The sequence below is a fragment of the Stigmatopora nigra genome, chromosome 6, assembly GCF_051989575.1.
Source record: "Stigmatopora nigra isolate UIUO_SnigA chromosome 6, RoL_Snig_1.1, whole genome shotgun sequence".
In the NCBI taxonomy this organism is placed as follows: Eukaryota; Metazoa; Chordata; class Actinopteri; order Syngnathiformes; family Syngnathidae; genus Stigmatopora; species Stigmatopora nigra.
In genome coordinates, this window is record NC_135513.1 from 14,056,815 (window position 1) to 14,081,285 (window position 24,471).

General features: G+C 37.2%; 1 protein-coding gene and 1 long non-coding RNA gene across 4 annotated transcripts in view; one reads left to right on the plus strand and one right to left on the minus strand.

Annotated features, from left to right (window-relative positions):
- LOC144198521 (uncharacterized) overlaps positions 1 to 24,471 on the plus strand; it is a 96,221-nt gene that overhangs the window by 63,668 nt on the left and 8,082 nt on the right. The window contains exons 5-7 of the long non-coding RNA XR_013326731.1: positions 2,034 to 2,100; positions 7,350 to 7,373; positions 18,794 to 18,883. This is a non-coding gene — a long non-coding RNA (uncharacterized LOC144198521). The remainder of the gene's footprint in view (positions 1 to 2,033; positions 2,101 to 7,349; positions 7,374 to 18,793; positions 18,884 to 24,471) is intronic.
- The window catches only part of bnc2 (basonuclin zinc finger protein 2), a 151,384-nt gene continuing 131,086 nt past the window's right edge, over positions 4,174 to 24,471 (minus strand). For 2 of the 3 annotated variants that reach the window (XM_077719572.1, XM_077719573.1), the window contains exons 5-6: positions 11,292 to 13,660; positions 4,174 to 5,499 (exon numbers count right to left, since the gene is read on the minus strand). In XM_077719572.1, the coding sequence (XP_077575698.1) occupies positions 4,830 to 5,499; positions 11,292 to 13,660 (3,039 nt within the window). In that variant the 3' untranslated portion in view covers positions 4,174 to 4,829. Of the gene's footprint in view, positions 5,500 to 7,059; positions 7,128 to 11,291; positions 13,661 to 24,471 lie in introns of all 3 variants that reach the window. The other variant, XM_077719574.1, reaches the window with a different exon arrangement.

Sequence of the window (24,471 nt, forward strand, 5' to 3'; positions counted from 1 at the left end):
ACCCACAAGAAGTGCTAATGCTAGCATATAATATGAGCAGAAAAGTAGCCTTTTTAAAAATTATATATATATTTTATCGATGTATTTCTTTAAATTTTGAAACAATACCATGAGTTCTATTCTATTACATTCACATTAAATATAAGCATTCATTTGAAAGTAACAAATCCTCATGCTAGCTAATGCTAGCACTTCGAATGTTAACAAAATGATTATTTTTCCCCCTACTAAATAAACCATTTATAATAAGCACTATTTTCTTTCAAAATACATCCATATCCAAATTATTTGTATTACTTGGTATACAATAACACCATTTTATTACTTTAAAATCAAATATCTCCTTTAAAAGTCGCTCATGCTAATGACGTTTTAGCCGTAAATCTTCTTTATGGATTTTTAGAGTTTCAATTTACGTTATCTGTATTTTTTTGCTAATTTCCACACACTAGCAACCAATTTGCCTCGTGCCGGTCACCCTTTTATTAACTCTTCTCATCTAATTGTCCACTAATTGGTCAAGATAGCCTTATTCCCTAAAGACCTTTTATCTTTCAGTTAATTAAACCGTTTTTCGCAAAACCGACTAGAAAATCACACTTTGATTGACAAGTGTGTTTTTTTACGCAATAAAATACAATGACAACATGCCAGTGACTGATAAATCTTTAATATAAAAATTGTACAAGAATTCTGATACAAATTACAAGAGGTATTTGGACAAAATATGAATAAAATTCCATTTACATCCCAAAACCCTTATGCATTTTATGCCCAAAAAAAAAACAGACCAATATGGACAGATATGATACAAGGGAGGAAAAAAAATGAAAAAAATAGCAAAAAAATCATTTTTGGGGGACAAAAGAGGACCACATTTCCCCTAAAAATACATTTTTTAGGTAACTTTTTGCAGTGTTGATGAGGCTTTTGAAATCACTGTTTATTTTTTTGCGTAAAATCCATTTATTAGCCGCATTTTGTGGCCTTTTTAAGACATTTACGCAGGTCCTCAAGTGTGCTAGCTAAAAACGCTAAAGTATGATTGGCACAAAACATCAGCAATATGAATTTACAACATTTTTATTATTCTTTTTTTGTTTTTTTTTAAGACCGTTGACATTTCACAGGTTCCAGTTCAAATTAAGACAGGTTTTAAAAGATAAAGAACGAAGCATATACAAACCGACTTTAGCGTTTAGCCCCGCGCGAGCTACATGAACAACTTTAAATGGATTATGCTAGTGGTTAGCGCAAATCTGCTGTTCGGTTATATGTTATACACAGTGTTTTTTTACTTAGTAGCCGTTTTGTATGAACGTGTTAGCGCTTTTAAGCTAACATATTTTTGGGATGTCACTTAAAATGTGTGAAAGTACGCAGGTGTTAGCGCTTTTAAGCTAACATAATTTTTGGGGATGTAACTTCAAGTGTGTGCAAGAAAATTGTTGTTTTTTAATCCTTAGAATTGACTTTTTTGGTTCATTAAATTTAACATAAAGCGCAATACCTGTATTTGACCACAAGAGGCGCTGTTAATTGTGTTTCTATTATTTTTACATGCCACTTTTGTTTTGAATTATTAGCTTTTTTGAGGGTAGGGCAACAATGACAGTTCTGTAAATTGAACTTAACATAAAGCACAATGCCTGTATTCAACCACTAGAGGTGCTGTTTATCGGGTTTCTATTACTTTTACATGTCACTTTTGATTAGAATGTTTAGCTTTTTTGAGGGTAGGGCTTCAATGATGCAGTATTTCCGTTACTGCGACTAAAAAATGTAAATACTGTACAAATATCGGCGCCTAAAACTGCATAATTCGTCCTTCTGTTTAGCACCAAGTCAAGTAACACAAAAAAAATGTTGTATAGTAACTCAGTCATTGAGCAAAACCAAAGAGGAAAAAATACTGGACTTATTTAACATGTCTACCCACCAATAAATACCCCGTTCCCTCGGCTACTTGGACCACTGGATTTAAATTGTACCATTAAACAGTCGCGTTTTTTTGTTTATTTTTTTCTTCACAGAATTGTAGCCGGATGATGTCACAGCAAAATGATTTTTAAGACTCAAGTGCATCGTATGGATCAAATGGTAAGTTTTTTGTTACCTAAAGAGCTTTTTGTGTTTTTTTTGCTAACAGTGGATGGACTATTTTGTCACGATATCATTGGCTGAGGACATTTAGATGACTTGTTGTGCTGCGTTCAGACTGGTTAGGTTGTTTGAGATGATAGGCCACGCCCACAATTATTTTCGTTTTTGAGCAAAATCCAATTAGATAAAGTCCAACGAAAAAAGAAAATTTGACGACCATTTTTTTGGGAGATTTAAGTACGTTATAATGGATTCAATTTTAAATTTTGCAAGAATACGGGATTAAAATAGTTGGATTACAATATTTAAATTGTTTTGTTGATTATTTTTGTTGAAAAAAATTTTTTTGACGAAAAAATGACATAAAAATGCTGTTTGGTTTCACAATCTGGCAACGCAAAGAAGAAAAACCCTTAAAATCACCAAATCATTATATAACTTATTTTTATGTTAATTGAACCAGAGACTAACGTTAACTTTTGGCAAAAAATATTTGGTTGTCGTGCGCCAAAACTTAGCCAATCTGAATGCAGTAATACTCAATTAGCCCTCCTTTTGTTTTTGTTGCTAAAACGGGGTACACACACAGTTATTGTGTAAAAAATAGGGAACTTTCCATTGGTCAAGATAACTGCAGATTTTACGTAAATTTTTTATTTTATTTTGACTATTCATCATTCTTCTGATGAACTAAAAACTTGAATTAAATTTCATACCTAGCTAAATTACATTGTCGGATTTTTAGCTAAATTTTTTACTCATTTTCTGGTGGCTCACGATTGGTTGCTTCTACATTGTTTTTAATTGAAGTCCAGTTTAATTAATGGCAACTGATGATTTTTTTCCCCTAAAAATGTGGAAATTTAAGCAAAATTAGTTTACTTAAAAAATGCAGTGTGTTTTCTGCTTAAGTGATATTGTTGGGATTTTTTTGTTGTTGTTTATGTTTGGCCACTGTCTTCAGTCCCCATTGCCAAAAAGTCCTCACTTGTACTCATATTACACGTCCCCTGGTATAGATGCAAAGTGCAAAAAACTGAATTGTATACTTATCGAACTCATAAAACGTAAGAGGGGAAGAAGAAAAAAAATGATTTGGAAAAATGTAGGAGCCTCAAATAGCATGCCGGCCACCTCGGAATATCTCACAAAGTAATTCACATGATATTCTTTTTTTCTTGATTTTCTTGGTTTTGTTTTTTTTACATTTTGGTGGAGCCCCAGACGTGAACCAATGAAAAAAAACTAGCTTTCATACACTAATGGATTAGATACCAAGGCAATGAACTAAATACTTTGTATGGACAAACTATATACTCGTTCACACGAAGTACTAGTTTTTCCACACCGAGTACTAATTCATAAATATGGATTACTAATTTGGCCATACGGATTGCTAATTCGTCTACACTGAGTACTAGTTTGTCCACACAAAGTACTAATTTGTCCACACTGAGTACTACTTTGTCAGCACCAAGTAATAATTTGTAAATTTGGATTACTAATTCGTCCACAAGTACTAGTTTGTACAGACTAAGTACTAATTTGTAATTTTGGATTACTAATTCGTCCACAAGTACTAGTTTGTACACACTAAGTACTAATTTGTAATTTTGCATTACTAATTCGTAGTTTTGGATTACTAATTTGTAAATTTGGATTACTAAATCGTAATTTTGGAATAATAATTCGAAATTTCGGATAATATTTCGATATTTTGGATTAATATTTCGAAATTTCAGATTAATAGTTCAAAATTACGGATTACTATTTTGTGAATCCGGATTACTAATTTGTGAATTTGGATTACTAATTCGCCCACGAGTACTAGTTTGTCCACCAAGTACTAATTCGTCCATATGGATTACTAATTCGTCCACACCGAGTACTAGTTCATTAATTTCGGATTACTAATTTGTCTACATGTACTAGTTTGTCCACACCGAGTACTAATTCGTAAATATGGATTACTAACTCGTCTACAATGGGTACTAGTTTGTCCACACCGAGTACTAATTCGTCCATGAGTACTAGTTTGTCCACACTGAGTAATATTTTGTAAATTCAAATTACTAATTCCCCCAAGAGTACTAATTTGTTCAACCAAATTACTAATTCTTTCCCTCAAATTAGTATCTCACATATACAAAGTAGTTCAAAGTATTTTTTCCATTCATGTCTGGGGCTCCATCCACCCCTCCCTCCCCATTTTTTTGTGATAAAATGACTCAAGATAAGATGCTACCTCTTTCTTGCCTATAGCTGGAAGTATTGTACTGATCTGTAACATAAAAAAAAAAACATAAACCAGAGTAGCGAGAGAGAAAGAAAACAAAAAAAATCAACAAAAAAGAAAAAAAAACAAAAACAAACGACCATATCAACACAAGTCTTGTACACTAAAAAGCCTCTCATCGGGACATTATTTACAAATGAAGATGTCATGCTTTTTTTTTTTTCTCTCCATTTTAGGGTCATTTAAAAGCTATCATTACACAAATACAACAAGTTTTTTTCTTCCTCGATACTATCTTGTCTGCAGGCAACGTCACAAATAAGAAGTTCCGTAGATTCTTTGGAGATAAAAGCCGGTTAGTTTACCCAAAAAAAAAAAAAAACAAGGAGGGACGAAAAAACCAACCCCGCCCGCTAAAGTTCGTCCTTTTTTACGAACGTGGGAATAGTTTTTTAGAAGAAGAAGAAGAGGAGGAAGAAGAAGAAGAAGTTTAGTCTTCCAGAGTTGAAAATGGCGCTTTTTTATGCAAATTGGGGTTCTGCGAATGTCGATTTCGGCTTCGTACTGAGCTGAACGCCATATTGCAACCGGGAACTTTGCATTTATGCATCTCACGTAGGTGAACCGTCTTGTAGTGAACACGCAACGTTCCTTTGTTGCTGTACGCTTTTCCGCAAATGTTGCAAACGATCCCATTGGCGCCGACGCCATTTTCATTTTCGGACTGGAGGCAAAAACGCGACTCTTCTCTTTGCTTTTCATCCTCGTCGTCCATGTCCATGTCATCATCTTCCTCCTCCTCCTCTTCCTCATCACGTCCCGGTTCGTCCAATGGGACGCCTTCCTCGCTACCCTCGTCGGATTCGTGCGAGGAATGGACGCTACCGCCCGAAGCCGTGGCGCTTAAGTCTAGAACCACGTAGTCGTCAGGATGTCTGAAACCGAGGTGGTGATGGTGGTGGTGGCGCGGGTACGAGTTCCCCGGAGGTGGGACTCGGAAAGACGTCCGGTCTGGGGACGTCTGGTGTCCGCCGGCGTAGATTTTGGCCAGAAAGTCGGCTCGGAAGTCCTCGGGAAGCGTGGTCAGTTGGGGGTCCAGGACGATGTCGTCCAGCTCTTTGGTCAGCAGTTTGCGGTGCAGGTTAATGTTGGAGCTGTGCCTGAATTGGACAGAAAAAAATATGGGAATTTATTAATATACTGCGTTTGATTGGATGGGTGGTGGAGTTGTCGTTTTTTTTTTAACATTTTTGATAGTTTACATACACACAAATGCATTATTTTGTACAATGTGTTTGGAACAGATTTTTTTGGGGTCATGCAGTCGAAGGAATATTTTGTTAGAAATTTTTGGACTGATAATAAATAGAATAGCATTCAGTTTTACCCGGTTTTGGTTTAGATTTAATAGGAGTGCTTTGCATTTGGCTGCTTAGGCAGAAGTCTTCTCTAGTGTTGACAATGTTTTTGTAGTATTTTGAAATATTGTACTTTTCCTATTTCTAATATTTTCATATTTGATTTTTTGGTGAAATTTAGGAACAATTCCTATTTTTAATATTTTCATATTTGATTTTTTTGGTGATATTTAGGAACATTTTCTATTTCTAATATTTTCATATTTGATTTTTTTTGTATGTTTTTTGGTGAATTTTAGGAACATTTCCTATTTCAAAAATTTTCATATTTGATTTATTTTTGGGGAAATTTTAAAACATTTCCTTTTCCTAATATATTACTATTTAATTTATTTTCCTTATCTCTTAAATATTTGAAAATTTCCTGTCGTAACTTCCGAACTATAAGCTGCACTTTTTTTCCCATACTCCTGTCTGGGCCTGTAAAAAAACTAACTTTTTTAATCTCTATGACAACTGACAACTTTCATAATCTGAAAAAAACAGATGCTACCAGATCCCCTTGCTATGAATTTGACAATTTTTACTTTAACATATATTTTCTTTGTTTTCTCCTCCAAAAAATGCCACTCCAGTACAACCTATTTAATATTTTGCCTTCCTCACAGTATATTCTCCAAAAAAAACCACTAAATTGATTTTTTGGGGATCTTTTCAATGCTCCATGAGTCAATTTAACTTTAACTTAAATTACCTTTCACATTTAAGCCGCTATTCCTCTCAGTGTAGCGCGCTAGCATACACCGCGAGAACCAGAGCGCATCCCGCTAATGTTTACCGCCGTCAGCACGGCCCTCAAATCCAATAGAGTGTGACTCAATTAAACAGTCATGGCGTATTGAATGCGAGTTTATCAATTGATCGCAGCCGCGGTAATGTGATAACAGCTTGGAAGAAAGCACCTAGCGTATTAGCGCATTAGCGTATTAGCACCAAACGGCAAATCATGCCACTTTTATCCCAACATTTACAGTTTCCTATTTATCTTAAAAAAATGACAAAATCACAAAGCATACAAAAGCCATGCCAAAAAAGGGGTGCAAAAAATGCTCGGAATTAAAAAAAAACATATTTTTCCCCTTTTTTTACACACTTTTTTACACAAAAACCGCAGTAGACAGAAAACCCAGCATTACACCAAATTAAAATAGTATGCAAAACACCTTTTTTTTTACATAAAAGGTTGTTTTTTTCCATGCAGTGAGGTGAGCAAAAAAAAGGGAAATCCTTAGCAAAAAAAATGTATGAAAAAGGGGGAGGAGCACATACTGTATGGAGTTACAATGGATAAGTAGAGCTTACCAGCAGTGGCAGGGTTGGTGCAGTCAAAAAGGGTCCCTTTCCTTTAATTATTTACTTCCCTATCCGTCCTGCAAGAGGTAAAAATACATTCATTTAAGGGACCCTTTTGCATCAAAACGCCAGGAATAGCGCCCCCCCCGACAACCCATCCATCGGTAAAACGCGGCAGAAATCTTTTTATTCCGATTTCACGTGTTTTTTGTCAAAAAGGGGGGGTGCTTGTTTAAATTATTGTGTTTTTTGTGTTGGAAAATGGGATTAAAATGTGTTTTTTTTGGTGTGTTTTTTAGGTTGGAGAAGAGGATGATGATAAGGTAAGCAGGCTTTTTTTTTGGTAGATGTATTTTGGGGGTTTTAATGAATATGACAACACCTTCACTGCTAATAAGCTCAGACTAGTAACTCCGTAAAAAATATTAATTGTGTTTTGAGGACACCATTGTCTTGTTTTGGGTGGAAAGTTTTTTGGGGGTGTAGAAAGTCCAAAATTAGGTGAAAAAAATTCATTAGTATGGAAAAATATATATAACTCGTCTTGTAATGTTACATTTTTTTCAAGAAAAAGCATGTTTTAAGAAAAATAAATACTTAAATAAAGCTAGTTTTCAATTTTTGAGCAATTTCCCGATAAACACAGGCTCACAAAACATTCTTTAAAAAATTGCAAGAAAGACAGACATGACTTGAACAAAAATTCAGAATTATTAATTTTCTACAAAAAAATCAAAAAAATTTTTTTAGCACAAAATCACTCAAAAACTAAAAAAATCTCCTAAAATCCGATTATTTATTCCTTTTTTTGTGCATATTTTCCCACTTATTATCTATAAAATCCATTTTTATCCATTTTTTTTACAAAAATTCAGAATTATTAATATTTCTACAAAAAACATTTTTTTTTTATCACAAAATCACTCAAAAACTAAAAAAATCTCCTAAAATCCGATTATTTATTCCTTTTTTGTGCATATTTTCCCACTTATTATCTATAAAATCCATTTTTATCCATTTTTTTTACAAAAATTCAGAATTATTAATATTTCTACAAAAAAAATCATTTTTTTTTTATCACAAAATCACTCAAAAACTAAAAAAAATCTCCTAAAATCCGATTATTTATTCCTTTTTTGTGCATATTTTCCCACTTATTATCTATAAAATCCATTTTTATGATCATGTAAAAAAGAAAAAAATAATGCTAATAATAAAATAAAAAAAGAATACATATTTAGCCGCTAACTTAGAATAAAACGATGAGATTCCAACTTGAAAAAGGCTGAACTCTCCAACATAATTAACCTTCCCTCTCTCACCGTTTAAGCATCAAGGGACAAAGTCTGCATGAAAGGAACGGGTTCAAGTACCTGAGCCAAGGCTAAAAATATGCAAAATTAAAATGAGATGAATAACCCGTGTCTCCATTAACGGCTCTAATAATGATGGCCGCTTGCCGCACTTAATCACACGCTGTCGTTCCTTTTAACTCCCTGCGGTAAGACAGTCATCTCTTTAGCGCGGTGGTGGCGGTGGGCGAAAAAAAAAGACCTGAATTGGTTAGGCTAGCAAATCTTGTTTTAGATTAAATTAGATTATATTAGACGGTATAAATCATGTACTTGGGAAATTCACTTGTAGTAGTGAGAAGGTGAAAACCTTAATAAAATAGAGAATAAATAAATATGTTACATGAAATATACTAAATTATTTTTCATATACTTTGAAAAAAATATACTTAAGTCATATTTTGTTGTATTTGAACATTTTCTACTAAATTATTTTTGATTGGAATGTATTGTCACTTTCCATTTGATCAAAATATGAAATTTTTTAGGTCAAAATTGAACCCGTTTATTCAAAAATTATAAAGATTTGTTTTTTTTTTAAATGCCTATGAAGCAATAATTTTTCCTATTGAGAGCCATTTTTATTTTTTATAGAAAAATACAGTCGTATTACAGTAATCCCTCAAAAAATCACAAACTAGGGTTACGACCCCTATTATAACTTTTATTTATTTATTTTTCTTCAGTCCTGAGTCCTAATAGCAAAAGTAGCTTCCACTTACAAGTTTCAGCATGAATTTTAAATTTTTATGATTAAAAGAAATATATATATATACATATTTTTTCATAATTAATAGCAGGGAAAAAAACAAAGTATTGAATCCGCAATTAGCAAAAACGTGATAATCGAGGTATTACTGTAATCTGTATCATAAAAGTCCACTGTAAAAAGTAGCGATGTGATTGGCTGTTGGCTAGTCAGTTAGGATAAGCTCCGACACCCCTGTGAGCATAGGCAGTACAGAAAATGATCACTTTATAGTCCAAAAATGACAGTATCTACTTGATAATCCTTTATAAAAATGTTATTTTTTTAGTATTTTTTAATGACATTTCCATACATGCTAATAACGCTTTGCTAACATATTTCCTAGCCTCACATTTCCATCCCATCCAGCCGACCCTCCGTATTAATCGTCGAGGCAGAGCGGCAGAAACAAGTGCCAATTAGCCGTTATTGCCACGCAATTGGCCGTAAATAAAATTAGCGGCTAGCAGAACGGAACCCGATTCGTCTCCCTTAAAAGTAATAAGCGGCCATGTTATGTCAACTCGTCCTAATTTCCTAAGCCTTAAATGGCTTTTATGAAAACGAGCTTATCGCGTCGCCCTTTTATTACCGTCGTTACGCTCAAATGTGCATTATGTCATTAGCACGCCGTCCAGGGACGCCATTTTTGCGTATTTAGAGTAATGGAGCTCATATTTTCGAGGGATTTTACCACCCACTGTGGTACGTTAGCCACCTAGCGCTTGGTGACGTCATCCCAATAGCGAAAGGTCACTTGCTTTTATTAAGACGCCGTTTTGTATTCTGTTCGTAAGCGCAAGCTAGCCCGGGGCAACAGATTTTCCGCGCCGCTACGGTGAACACACGCACACCCGCGGCGGGTCCCGCTACGTGTTAACCCGGGTTCGCTATGCGCTAATAAATGCGCCGGTTTGACTAACAGATGTCAATGCTAATGCGTAAGCTTTCACCTTTTCGTGACAGGGCGGTAGGTAAACAAAATGGCAGCCGGAGGCTCGATGTTCGCGGGTTTGTTAGGTGCCGGAGTCCGATTTTTTGGGGATGGAATTTGAATGGGAGCAGATGTCCCCGAATTAATTTAGTTTCTTTAGGTTTTTTAATAACGAGCAGATGCTACAAATGTGAGGGAATTTAATTTGATATTTAGATTTGATCATTAGATATCTTTTTCGAAGAACCCAGATTTTGTCTTTATTTGTTTTTCTGTTATTAGTGGTTAATTTTTTGACATGATTTATTTGGGAATTACAGTATTTAGCTCAGTTAATCGTTCATGCTAATGTTGGCTTTTTATTATAAGATGCTAGCTTGTTAGCTACTGTAGGCTGAAACTTTATTTAAATATGTTATGAATACAAACACTGTCTTATTTTGTCTTTATGACAAGCTAGCTTGTCTACTTTAGGTAGAAACTTTATTTAAATATTTTATGATTACAAATGATTTGTCTTATTCTGTTGTGATACATTTTATATATTTATATAAAAGAGGAAAAATAGAAGCTACTACATAAAAAACATATTTTTTGTCAAATTTATTCTATCATGAAATTCATAATTTTTTTCTTCGAGCATGCTAAAAAACTTTTCAGCTACTGTAGGTGGTAACTTTATTTAAATATGTTATGATTACAAAGGTTTTGTCTTATTCTGTTGGGAGACATTTTATCTAACGTATTTTCACGACTATAAGGTGCACCACATTTAAAGGCGCAGCACCCTCAATGAATGACACATTGTATTTTATTGTATTTTATTTCCATATATATAGCACACTGGATTCTAAATCTATTTTGAAGAAAATTTAAGACTTTTAAGTGTGCCTCTAGTCGTGAAAAAAATATACATAAAAGAAAAATAGTACATAAAAAGTATTTTTTGTCAAATTTTGCGTATCATGAAATTCACCATTTTCTTCTCCGAAAACGCTAAAAAAGTTGAAATAAAAACGAAACCACCAGAAAATGTACTCCAAAGTTATTTGTCAACTGATTATTTAATATTTAAAGGGTGGTAAATATAGTATTCTCCAGTATTCTGCCATTGGAGTTAGTTCAGGTTAGTATTACTATACTCCTACTCATGAAAGTACTATGAAATAGTTAGATGTAGCTGAGCGAGTACCGTGCAAGCGCTCACCTGTCTCGACTCCGCCGGGAAGGAAAGGCGGCGTTACAGCCGGCCACAGTGCACACGTGCATCTCTTTGAGGTGGACGTTCTTGTAGTGCAGTTTCATGCTGTACGAACTTTTGAAGCTCTTTTTGCAGGCGTAGCAAATCTTGGGGTCGGGGCTCGAACACGGATCCCCATCCGGCGAGTGGGACGTAGGGAATTTGGGCGGGCTGGCGCCATAACCCATGGAAGAGATGAAACTCTCGTGTAGGGCGGCCATGCTAGCGGCGGCGGCCGCTGCCGCCGCCATGCCGCCATTGTAGAGGCCATATTGGCTCATGCAAAACATGTCATAAGTGGGGTCGTTGAGTTCTTCCTTGATCTTTAGGGACGTCTGGTGGGGGGGTGGCGATAGGCGGGTCTTGGCTTCCATTTCTTTCCTCAAGTGGCCTTCTTCCCGGCCGTCGTCTTCGTGACCTTTGACCCCTTTGAGGTGTTTCTGCTGGCGTTCATCTACGTCCATCATTTCGTCACGGTAATACATCTTGGAGTCGGAGGTTTCCGATTCGTTCTCAAAGTCTCTCTCGTGGTCTTGGTCTTCGGAGGTGTAGCTGTCCATGCCGCGGAGATCGCCTCCGACACCCCCGTCGTCCTTGCCGCCGAGTCCGGATTCGCGGCATTCGTCTTCGCTTTGTCTCATCATGCCACGCAAGTTAATGCCGGGACTCATTTCGTCTTGGGATGGCGATTGTGGGACACTACCGCCACTGTGGTTACCCGTCATCCCGTTGTTGTTGTTGTTGACGTAGTTACCGTTCATTTTGAGGTGTGCGTTGTGAAGGAGTGACGAATGATGATGATGGTGGTGATTATGGTCTACGCGGTGGTCGTCTTCGTCCTCGTCTTTGTCCTCGTAGTCGTCGGCTACATCGATAACTTCCTTCTCGATTTTAACCGGCATGCTAGACTTTCGGGGTTTTTTCTTAGGAGCCGGGTCGGCTGTTGGGGTTTCCCGGTGACCACCCGAGGGGTTGACACCGTGGAGGACGGACCCCATTTCGTGGAGGTTGTTGTGTGACGCCACGGCGGCGGCTAGCATCTGTTGTTGTTGGTCCATTAGCGCCGTGCTATTGGTAGCGGTGGGCAAAATAGGGCTAGTGGGTAGCGAGACGGGTGGACTAACCAGGTCTGCTGGGGAGAGTAGTGTGCGGTAGAAGGGTGGGACGGGTTGAACCGGCTGTACGGATTTGAGGGAGGGGAAAACTAGCGGGCTTTGTAGTGGGGATTGCAGCATGGGGTCCATAGGGGGCGTGGTAAAGCCTAATGGTGGTCTGCCAGGACTGGTCAATGAGAAACCGCCATTTTTAGCACTGGAGATGACTGGAGTCCCCGAATTGGAGGTAGCCCGGATCAGGTCCTTGTCACGGTTGTTGCGTAGCATGGGCATGTGGAGTCGTGGATTCGGGTTAGCGCTATGGCGGTTCCGGCTCCGTAGTGAGCTAAAGACCATGTTGCAACCCTCGATGGTGCACCGGTGTTTAATTTTCAGGTGTACAGCGTTGTAGTGGATCTTCAACGTGCCTTTATCGTAGAAGGTTTTGCCGCAAGAGTTGCAGCAAACTCGACCTTTGCGGGATGTGGAACCCATACGCCTCATACGGTGCATTTTAGAGGAGAAGGAAGTATGGGTAATGGACTTGGATTGTTCCTCTTTGACAAAATGGTGGTGGACTTGGTGCTCACTTAAAGTACTGCCCGGTTGGGACGGAGTCTGGGAGGGGTGTTGGATCGAATGTGGTTGCTGGGTTTGTTGTTGAGCTTGCTGGAGGGACGGAGTTGGCGAGATAGGGGACCCCCTGTTGCTAGGTTCGCTTTTGGGTTCGCCGTTTCCACTTAAGACACCCAACGCCCCTCGTCCGGGGCTCTGGCCGCCGCGGAATGGCGAAAGGGAGACGTCAGATTCACTGGTTTCTACTTGTTCCACTTGATTGGGTAAGCTAGGTTCCCTCAAACGGAGGTTTGATTGTTCCATGGGTAGACCGTTAGGTGGTAAGCCTAACATAGGGGCGGAGACTGGGTTGATGTATTGGAAGGGAAGCAAGAAGGCTAAACTGTTGGGGATGTTCTCAAAATGGTGGATGCTGGATGGACTACTGTTTTCTAAGTGGGTTAGAAGACCAGGGCTACGTGTTCGATTGTTGCTCTCGATGAAGGTTCTTATTCCGGAGTCGGTTTTGGCGGAGGGGACGGTGACAGATTGGCCTTCTTTCTCTTGGATGGCCATCAGTTCCACGATGGATTTGGTTTCGCCAAAACGTAAGAATTGCTGGAGGGTGATGATTTCTTCTTCCCGGGACATGATGGTCCAGCGGTCTAGTACTTTGCCGGCGGCGTCCTAAGGAAATGGTGGAGAAAAATTTACATTTTTGAAGAAAAAACGTTTTTTTAGGCGTTTTTGGGGTATTTTTGGCATTTTTTAAGGCTATTTGCACATTTTTTATACTCTAAAAGGTCTGGAGGACCTTCATTTGACCGGGTTTTTTAGACATTTGGAACTCAACTGCTTTTGAAATTAAACAAAAGTTGAAATCAACCAAAAAATATCTCGTGTTTGACCCCCGCCCACAAAACGCCGCGTTTTCAAGGTAACTCCAAAAGGTCTGTAAGTCCAGCGGTCTAGTACCTTGCCTGCGGCGTCCTAATGAAATAATGGAGAAAAATTCAAATTTTTGAAGAAAAAACGTTTTTTTGGGCAATTTTTGGGCTTTTTTTTTTTGCATTTTTTGGGCTATTTGCGCTTTTTTATACTCTAAAAGGTCTGTAAGTCCTCCATTTGACAGGTTTTTTAGACGTTTGGAACTCAACAGCTTTTAAAATAAAACAAAAGTTGAAATCACCCAAAAAAATATCTCATATTTGACCCTTTTCACAAAACGATGCGTTCTCAGGGTAACTCTAAAAGGTCTGTAAGTTCTTCATTTGACAGTTTTTTTTAGACGTTTTGGAACTCAACAACCTTTAAAATAAAACAAAAGTTGAAATCACCCAAAAAACATCTCGTGTTTGACCTCGTCCACAAAACACCGCGCCCTTAAATCCTCTAAAAAACGTGCGAAAGAGAAGGAAAAAGTTGAAGGGAGTCGATGGTGGCTCTGCACTAACCTGAGATCTAAATACTAAGTGACAAATGTGCTTTTTTTTTGACGCTTCCAATCGGTGCATTTATCTTCTAAAATGCTTGGGAAGAGTTCAAATTTCTCCACTGGGACTTGAATTCTATTCCAAATTGTAGATCGCATCCCCAGTTGGAAGATTAGCAGATTTTTCATTGTCAAACAACAAGAGCTTACACAGGTCTTGAAAAGACTCATATTTTTTAAGACCATGTATAGTAAGTTTTTCTTTCAAAAATGCCTTACTTTACATAGTCTACATTTATAGTCCATTACACGACGCCACACAATTACCGTATTTTCACGACTATAAGGCGCACTTAAAAGTCTTCAATTTTCTCCAAAATACACAGTGCGCCTTATAATCCAGTGCGCCTTATATATGGGAAAAAATAGAAAACCAAAAATTACCATTGTTGGATATTTAAAAAAAACAAACGCCTGAACTGAAACAATACTGTTAAATATGCAGATCAGCCATCTTAGTTTACAAAATCTTCCATCATATAGCTCCTCCCCCACTGCAAGATTTTATACAAAAAAATCCAAAATATCAACAATGGCTGGCTCTAGAGGTGACTGTAAAGTAGTGTGCTTCATACCTGGAAGTCAATAGCAATTACCGTATTTTCACCACTATAAGGCGCACTTAAGTCTTAAATTTTCTCCAAAATAGACACAGTGCGCCTTATAATCCAGTGCGCCTTATATATGGAAAAAATGTCATTAATTGAGGGTGCGCCTTATAATGTGGTGCGCCTTATAGTCGTGAAAATACGGTAGTCACAACCAAAACACGCCTTCCTCGCTCTTGGCGTCTTTTAAACATAAATGGCGACCACAGCGCACCAAAAAAAATAAGAAGAAAAATCAACATAGCAAAGCACAAAGGGCCCCTTAAGGAAAAGGCCTGAAAATAAAAAATTAAAGAGAAAAATTGAAAGAGACGCGAAGGAAGAATAGAAACTGAAAAGTAAGTATGAGAGGTTTGATTTCATGCCCTCAGATATGAGAGAGAAGACTATTCTTCTGAGACCAAACATCAATAGTCACCAGGGTATTTGTTGTTAAATATACATTAAAAAACATTTTACACTTTCATTCTGTGTGTGTGTACACTGGAGTTGCATTTTTTTTTTTTTGTTGCCTGGAGGTATATGACTTGAAATTCTAGCCCCAACCGCTATTTTTTCAAAATTGCATGGCCATCTGGGCTTTGGGGGCTTCTTTCTATTCTATTGGATTTAATTGAAAGTACATAAAAAAGTGTTATTTTTTTGTTTAATACAGACAAGTGGAGTTGGATTTGAACCTTTTATTGGACATGGTTTTTTTTTAACTCATTTACAGTCAAATTGGATGTGGAAAAGTATGAGAAAATGTTTTTTTTTTACAGGCCTGGAATGGGCGAATTGTCGTTTTTTAAGAAAAAGAAGCTTTCCTATGTCGTATTTTTGAAGAAAAAGAAGCTTCACCATGTCGTTTTTTTTAAGAAAAAGTTTTACTATGTCGTTTTTATAAGAAAAAGAAGCTTTACGATGTCGTTTTTTTAAAGAAAAAGAACCTTTACTATGTCATTTTTTGTAAGAAAAAGAAGCTTTACTATGTCGTTTTTTTAAGAAAAAGAAGCCTTACTATGTCGTTTTTTTTAAGAAAAAGGAAGCTTTACTATGTCGTTTTTTTTAAGAAAAAGAAGCTTTCCTATGTTGTTTTTTTAAGAAAAAGAAGCTTTACTATGTCAATTTTGTAAGAAAAAGAAGCTTTACTATGTCGTTTTTTTAAGAAAAATGAGCTTTCCTATGTCGTTTTTTTTGAAGAAAAAGAAACTTTATTATGTCGTTTTTTAAGGAAAAGAAGCTTTACTATGTCGTTTTTTAAAGAAAAAGAAGCTTTCCTATGTCGTTCTTATAAGAAAAAGAAGCTTTACTGTGTCGTTTTTTTTAAGAAAAAGCTTTACTATGTCGTTTTTTAAGCTTAAAAAACTGCTGGGTAATTACTCCTGAAACTTGCATACTATAAGATAGTTAACCCCACCCCCTTCCCCCATCTCCGCCCCCTCCAAGCTAAAACCGCCGCCCACCGAGGACTTTAATAAAGCTGGCTCGGCTAATGGCACGACTAGCCTGATTTGTCTGAACTGACAGTCGCTCCCTAACCTGCGACAAGACCATCATTTGCTCAACGGCGTCGTCAGCGATTTGCCAAAAGCGCTAACCCAGCCCCCCACCCCCAAACCCCCCTCCCAAAGCCTCTAAACACGTAGACCAACGCAAATTAGGACCGCCCGGCGGCCGCCGAGAGAGATTAATAAATACAGCCGTCGTTAGATTAATTCTAAGCGACGCCGAAGCTGGCAGATAAAATAAACGAACGGCGGTGGGTTGTCTACCGGATGAAACAGGGTAAAGCCCCCCAACCGCCGTCTTGGCCATGGTAATTATTTGCTAATAGTCATTAACCTGGCAAACATGGGTTTAGCCGCATTGTTCAATAGGACTCTGGGACGCTTAATGACAGACTCGTATGTCATAGCGCTGGGCGGAGGTGGGGGGGGGGGGGATTGATGAGATTTTACTGGTAGAGAGGTGGGGCATGCCTGGAAAGGAATGGAAAGGAAGAGGTCCACATTAAGCTAATTGGCAGATGAGTGCCTACTTGTAAAAAGTGCTGCTAATGGCATATTTGCTGCCAAGCTTAATAGGAGGAAGCGCACTTGACCATGTTGACTAAGGTTGGGATTTTTTGTTGTTGTTTTGAGGTGGGGGGGGGGGCAAAATGGTTGATCCCATTTGGTAGGTAGGACAATCATTTGGAGGATTTTTATTGGAATATAAGGCTGATTTTTAAGGAAAAAAAGCCTTACTATACTATGTCGTTTTTTAAGAAAAGCCTTACTATACTATGTCGTTTTTAAGTCAAAAGCCTTACTATACTATGTCGTTTTTTAAGAAAAGCCTTACTATACTAAGTCGTTTTTATGTCAAAAGCCTTACTATACTATGTCATTTTTTAAGAAAACCCTTACTATATTATGTCGTTTTTTAAGAAAATCTTTATTATAATATGTAGTTTTTAAGTCAAAAGCCTTACTATACTATGTCGTTTTTTAAGAAAAGCCTTACTATACTAAGTCGTTTTTATGTCAAAAGCCTTACTATACTATGTCATTTTTTAAGAAAACCCTTACTATATTATGTCGTTTTTTAAGAAAATCTTTATTATAATATGTAGTTTTTAAGTCAAAAGTCTTACTATACTATGTCGTTTTTTAAGAAAAAAAGCCTTACTATACTATGTCGTTTTTTAAGAAAAGCCTTACTATACTATGTCGTTTTTTTTTAAGAAAAAAAGCCTTACTATACTATGTCGGTTTTTAAGAAAAAAAGCCTTACTATACTATGTCGTTTTTTTAAGAAAAAAAGCCTGACTATACTATGTTGTTTTTTAAGAAAAGCCTTACTATACTATGACGTTTTTAAGTCAAAAGTCTTTCTATACTATGTCGTTTTTTTAAGAAAAAAAGCCTTACTATACTATGTCATTTTTGAAGAAAAGTCTTACTATACTATGTCGTTTTTATGTCAAAAGCCTTACTATACTATGTCATTTTTTAAGAAAACCCTTACTATATTATGTCGTTTTTTAAGAAAATCTTTATTATAATATGTAGTTTTTAAGTCAAAAGCCTTACTATACTATGTCGTTTTTTAAGAAAAGCCTTACTATACTAAGTCGTTTTTATGTCAAAAGCCTTACTATACTATGTCATTTTTTAAGAAAACCCTTACTATATTATGTCGTTTTTTAAGAAAATCTTTATTATAATATGTAGTTTTTAAGTCAAAAGTCTTACTATACTATGTCGTTTTTTAAGAAAAAAAGCCTTACTATACTATGTCGTTTTTTAAGAAAAGCCTTACTATACTATGTCGTTTTTTTTTAAGAAAAAAAGCCTTACTATACTATGTCGGTTTTTAAGAAAAAAAGCCTTACTATACTATGTCGTTTTTTTAAGAAAAAAAGCCTGACTATACTATGTTGTTTTTTAAGAAAAGCCTTACTATACTATGACGTTTTTAAGTCAAAAGTCTTTCTATACTATGTCGTTTTTTTAAGAAAAAAAGCCTTACTATACTATGTCATTTTTGAAGAAAAGTCTTACTATACTATGTCGTTTTTAAGTCAAAAGCTTTACTATACTATGTCGTTTTTAAGTCAAAAGCCTTACTATACTATGTCATACTACTGCTTACTTTTGGGATACTGTGGCCAAGTGGATAAGACATTTGCCTCCCACCTCTGTGGACATAGGTTCAAATCCTTTGTAATCTAACCTATCTTTTTTCAACTTGAAGGTACAAAAGACTACTAAGTATAATCTGGGAGTGAAAAGAGACAAAACAACAAATACTACTACCTAATCTTTGAGAGTGGTGGCCTAGTGGGTAAGTCATCAGTTTCCTACTTCTTTGGTTCTCGGTTCAAATCCCAGTGCAAGCAATGATTTTACCAATATTGTTCAAGTAAATGAAAGAGCTAAAAGTACAAGTACTACTACTTATTCTCACAGGGTGGTGGCCTAGTGGCTAAGTCAACAGTCTGCCACCTCTGAGGTCGTGGGTTCAAATCCCAGTGCAAGCAATGATTTTCCCAATATTATACAAGTAAATGAAAGAGCTAAAAGTACAAGTACTACTGCTTTCTCTCACAGGGTGGTAGCCTAGTGGCTAAGTCAACAGTCTGCCACCTCTGAGGTCCCCGGTTCGAATCCCAGTGCAAGCAATGATTTTCCCAATATTATACAAGTAAATGAAAGAGCTAAAAGTACAAGTACTGCTACTTTCTCTCACAGGTTGGTGGCCTAGTGGCTAAGTCAACAGTCTGCCACCTCTGAGGTTGTGGGTTCGAATCCCAGTGCAAGCAAAGATTTTCCCAATATTATACAAGTAACTGAAAGAGCTAAAAGTACAAGTACTACTACTTTCTCTCACAGGGTGGTGGCCTAGTGGCTAAGTCAACAGTCTGCCACCTCTGAGGTTGTGGGTTCGAATCCCAGTGCAGGCAAAGATTTTCCCACAATTGTTCAGTTAAAAGAATAAGTTCTAATGGCTAAGTGTTTAACTGAATAAGTGTTCAGTGGTGGATGAAGCATTTAGTCAAAAAAATGACTAAGTGTTTCACCCAATTTCCTTGGATAAAATGTTTCAACACCTATGTATAAGTGGGGCACGAGTTGGTGTAGTGGGTTGCACACTCGCCTTTGCATGGAGAGAACGTGAGTTCGCTTACCGGTGTCGGCGGTTCACTGACCAAGCAAGCGGTCGAGGGTCGGCCGAAGGCCGACCCGAGAACGCCTTTCGCACAAACAGGTCCTTCAACTGTCTTCCGAACTGCCGAAGGCAGTTCGGAATATAACCTTTTGCTGAAAAGTATGACTAAGTGTTTAATATAAATTAAAAAGATTTTTCTTTTTTTTTTCTTCTTCTTATTCCATTAACTCACCTACATGGTGTAGCGATCAGCCAAAGCGGGAATCGAACCCAGGTCTCCCACATGGGAGTCCTGTGTTCTAACCTCTGCGCCACCAACTGGCTACACTTTTCTTTGTAGTCATTTGAGTTTCTTGACAAGAAGTCCACAGAAACAATTAAGTGAAAAAGTGTCCCAGCCGGGAATTGAACCCTGGTCTCCCACACGAGAGTCAGGTGTACAAACCTCAGCGCCACCAAGGAGCTACACTTTCTTTGGTCATCATTTGAAGGTCTTGACTACAAATACACATAAATAATTAAGGGAAAATGCTTGTCACGACCGGGATTCGAACCCGGGCTTCCCACATGGGAGACGGTTGAGTTAACCTCTGGACCACAGTACACTTGAGAAAACATGCCTAACTATACTCTGTTGTTATTTAAAGAAAAAAAGCCTTACTATACTATGTCTATTTTTTAAGAAAAAAAAGCCTTACTATAATATGTCTATTTTTTAAGAAAAAAAGCCTTACTATAATATGTCTATTTTTTAAGAAAAAAAGCCTTACTATACTATGTCTAATTTTTAAGAAAAAAAGCCTTACTATAATATGTCTATTTTTTAAGAAAAAAAAGCCTTACTATACTTAGTATAGTAAGGCTTTTTTTTCTTAAAAAATAGACATAGTATAGCAAGGCTTTTTTTTCTTAAAAAACGACATAGTATAGTAAGGCTTTTTTTTTCTTAAAAAATAGACATAGTATAGCAAGGCTTTTTTTTCTTAAAAAATAGACATAGTATAGTATACTATGTCTATTTTTTAAGAAAAAAAAGCCTTGCTATACTATGTCTATTTTTTAAGAAAAAAAAGCCTTACTATACTATGTCGTTTTTTAAAGAAAAAAGCCTTACTATACTATGTCGTTTTTTTTTAAGAAAAAAGCCTTACTATACTATGTCGTTTTTTTAAAGAAAAAAGCCTTACTATACTATGTCGTTTTTTAAAGAAAAAAGCCTTACTATACTATGTCGTTTTTTAAAGAAAACAGCCTTACTATACTATGTCGTTTTTTTAAAGAAAAAAGCCTTACTATACTATGTCGTTTTTTAAAGAAAAAAGCCTTACTATACTATGTCGTTTTTTTAAAGAAAAAAGCCTTACTATACTATGTCGTTTTTTAAAGAAAAAAGCCTTACTATACTATGTCGTTTTTTAAAGAAAAAAGCCTTACTATACTATGTCGTTTTTTAAAGAAAAAAGCCTTACTATACTATGTCGTTTTTTAAAGAAAAAAGCCTTACTATACTATGTCGTTTTTTAAAGAAAAAAGCCTTACTATACTATGTCGTTCTTTTGCGAAAAAAATAGCCTTACTATACTATGTCGTTTTTTTTAAAGAAAAAAGCCTTACTATACTATGTCGTTTTTTAAAGAAAAAAGCCTTACTATACTATGTCGTTTTTTAAAGAAAAAAGCCTTACTATACTATGTCGTTTTTTAAAGAAAAAAGCCTTACTATACTATGTCGTTTTTTAAAGAAAAAATAGCCTTACTATACTATGTCGTTTTTTAAAGAAAAAAGCCTTACTATACTATGTCGTTTTTTTTAAAGAAAAAAGCCTTACTATACTATGTCGTTTTTTAAAGAAAAAAGCCTTACTATACTATGTCTATTTTTTAAGAAAAAAGCCTTACTATACTATGTCTATTTTTCAAGAAAAAAAAGCCTTACTATACTATGTCTATTTCTTAAGAAAAAAAAGCCTTACTATACTAAGTCTATTTTTTAAGAAAAAAAAGCCTTACTATACAATGTCTATTTTTTAAGAAAAAAAGCCTTACTATACTATGTCTATTTTTCAAGAAAAAAAAGCCTTACTATACTATGTCTATTTCTTAAGAAAAAAAAGCCTTACTATACTATGTCTATTTTTTAAGAAAAAAAAGCCTTACTATACTATGTCTATTTCTTAAGAAAAAAAAGTCTTACTATACTATGTCGTTTTTTTCAAAAACCTTACTATATTTCTTAAAGTAATCAAGGTTCATGATTTGTACCAAAAAATGTCGATAAATGTTAAAAAAAACAACTTTTTCCACCAAATAACGTCATTATTCATCAACTCACCAGATAGGGGACTTCCCAAATCGCCTATCTTGATTTTCAGACAATTACCCATTCATTTTCGAAACCGCTTATCCTCACAAGGGTCCTAGTAGGACTCAAACAACATAATTCATCATTTGGCTATCGTTTTGACTGTCAAATCTCATTTCATTCCCCCCAAAAAATCCCCTTGACTCGTTCTTGGATGATCTTCAAAACAACTTGAAGAGAAGAATTGCAGTCTTTAGTGGAAGGACATATTTTGACAACCAAACCAGAATAGTTATGATAACCTTTCCGAGATACACACGGTTAAAACAACCGCCAAATGCGGGAAAACCGAGACCCTCATTATGCTCAACAAAAAAAAAATCCAGTTCACTCTGAATGACAGTTCCACAAAAAACAAGGGTACTTGAACTGATCACATTGGGGACGTCCAGTTCTCACAATGGCAAAGTGAAGCATGGGAACGGCATTGATTGACCAATCACCTTGCAGTGGATGCGATCTCCATCCTTTCTCCCCCGAGGGAAGCCATATTGATTTCCATCCCTCTCTCAGATCTAGTTTCTTTAAAAAAAAACAAAAAAACATGGCTGTATCCCCATGTTCGTCACTTCAAGGAAGGTTAAGCAGAAGTTCCTTGTGATCTGAGAAGGTCTTGAACCTTACTTCTTCCCTTTTTTTCATATTCCGACTCTCCCTCTCCACTCCGACTCGGGGCCGTATGAATAATGGAGAAGATGGAGTGGCGAGCAAGGTGCCACGGGGGATGGTTTCACACAAAGCTCACTGCCTGGAGCCATCACATCAGAGGCCAAGAGCTCCCAAGACGCCCCAACGTTCCCCCATTGGCTCCCCCTGGTTGAGGGGGTCAGAGGTGAGCAGTGAGCAAGTAGCTCTGCTGCTTTTCTCTCTGATGGACCGCTGGGAAATCAGTAGTAGCGTCCAGACGTGGGTGGAGGACATTTGTAAGAATCAGAGAGGTTCAAATTTGCACCGTGTGATCATGCTAAATAGCTAGTCGCAGACCCGAGCTACATCTAGAGTTTTTGACCCTTTGTGCCAGGGCTACGTTGGGGTCTTTGTCTTTCTGCCAAAAAAATGGCTTCACGTCAAGACACGGAGTACGGCGGGAAGAAAATGTCTGCCGCGGATTAGTCATCTGTGGTTTTACAGATGTCCTGCACAGAATTTTTTTGGGTGAACCCAACCAGGAGGATTCGATGTTTAATGATGGAAAATCCAACATGGATTCTTTGGACAACAATGCTACAACAATCCGATTATAATGGAACATTCACTGAGGAAACCCTGTGGACAAGCTACGAAAGTTAGGACGTTTAGTCTCCTGGACTTTTGGATCAAACGTCCGGCGACCAAATGTCGAGCGACCAAACGTCCGGGCGACCAAACGTCCGGGCGACCAAACAACCAGGCGACCAAACGTCCGGGCGACCAAACATCCGGTTTACCAAACATCCGGTTTACCAAACATCCGGTTTACCAAACGTCCAGGCGACCAAAAGTCCAGGCGACCAAAAGTCCAGGCGACCAAAAGTCCAGGCGACCAAAAGTCCAGGCGACCAAAAGTCCAGGCGACCAAAAGTCCAGGCGACCAAACGACCAGGAGACCAAACAACCAGGCGACCAAACGTCCGAGCGACCAAACATCCGGGCTACCAAACGTCCAGACGACCAAAAGTCCAGGCGACCAAACATCCGAGTACCCAACTAAAGGGGTCTTAGGTTAGCATTAGCACTGCAAGACCATGCAAAGCTACTTTCTGAGGCCTTTTTTGAAAAGTTAGCTCACTGTAACACAGCTAGCTAAACTAGAGGAGTCTTATGTTAGCATTAGCGCTACAAGACCATGCAAAACTACTTTCTAAAGCCTCTTACGACAACTTCAACTCAACTCCAGATGGACGTACAGTCCAGAAAATTGAAAAACAGGACTACAGTTAGCATCAGGTTGACTCAACTATTCTGGGAATGTTTCACTGCTCACCGTTCAACCTGATTTAACTCATGGTTGTGGTTAAAAATTCATGGCTGTGTGTTAGTTGTTAAGGTGCTAAAGGCACACCAATCGACTCCAAACAAGATTTATTGTCCACTTTCTGACTGTGAAAGGGAGCAAGGCAGCAGGAGGGGGGGGATTGGACACTGCAGGATAAGTCACGCTCTATCTTTCCCATTACCCAGGTGGCCTCAGGTAAACTTTTATTCCTCCTGCCGACTTGTCTTTTTTCATTATGAGCGGCAAAGAGTAAATCTGTCATTTTGGGAGTAACTCTAACCTTCCTGACCTTCGCCTCGTGTTTTTTTTTTGTTCTGGAGCCATCTTTAAAAAGTGGAAAGGACAGTCGTTTGGATACAACCCAACATGGCTGCAGATGGACAGCACATGGAAGACATTTTAGGAGTGAGGAGTTCAGAACTTGTGC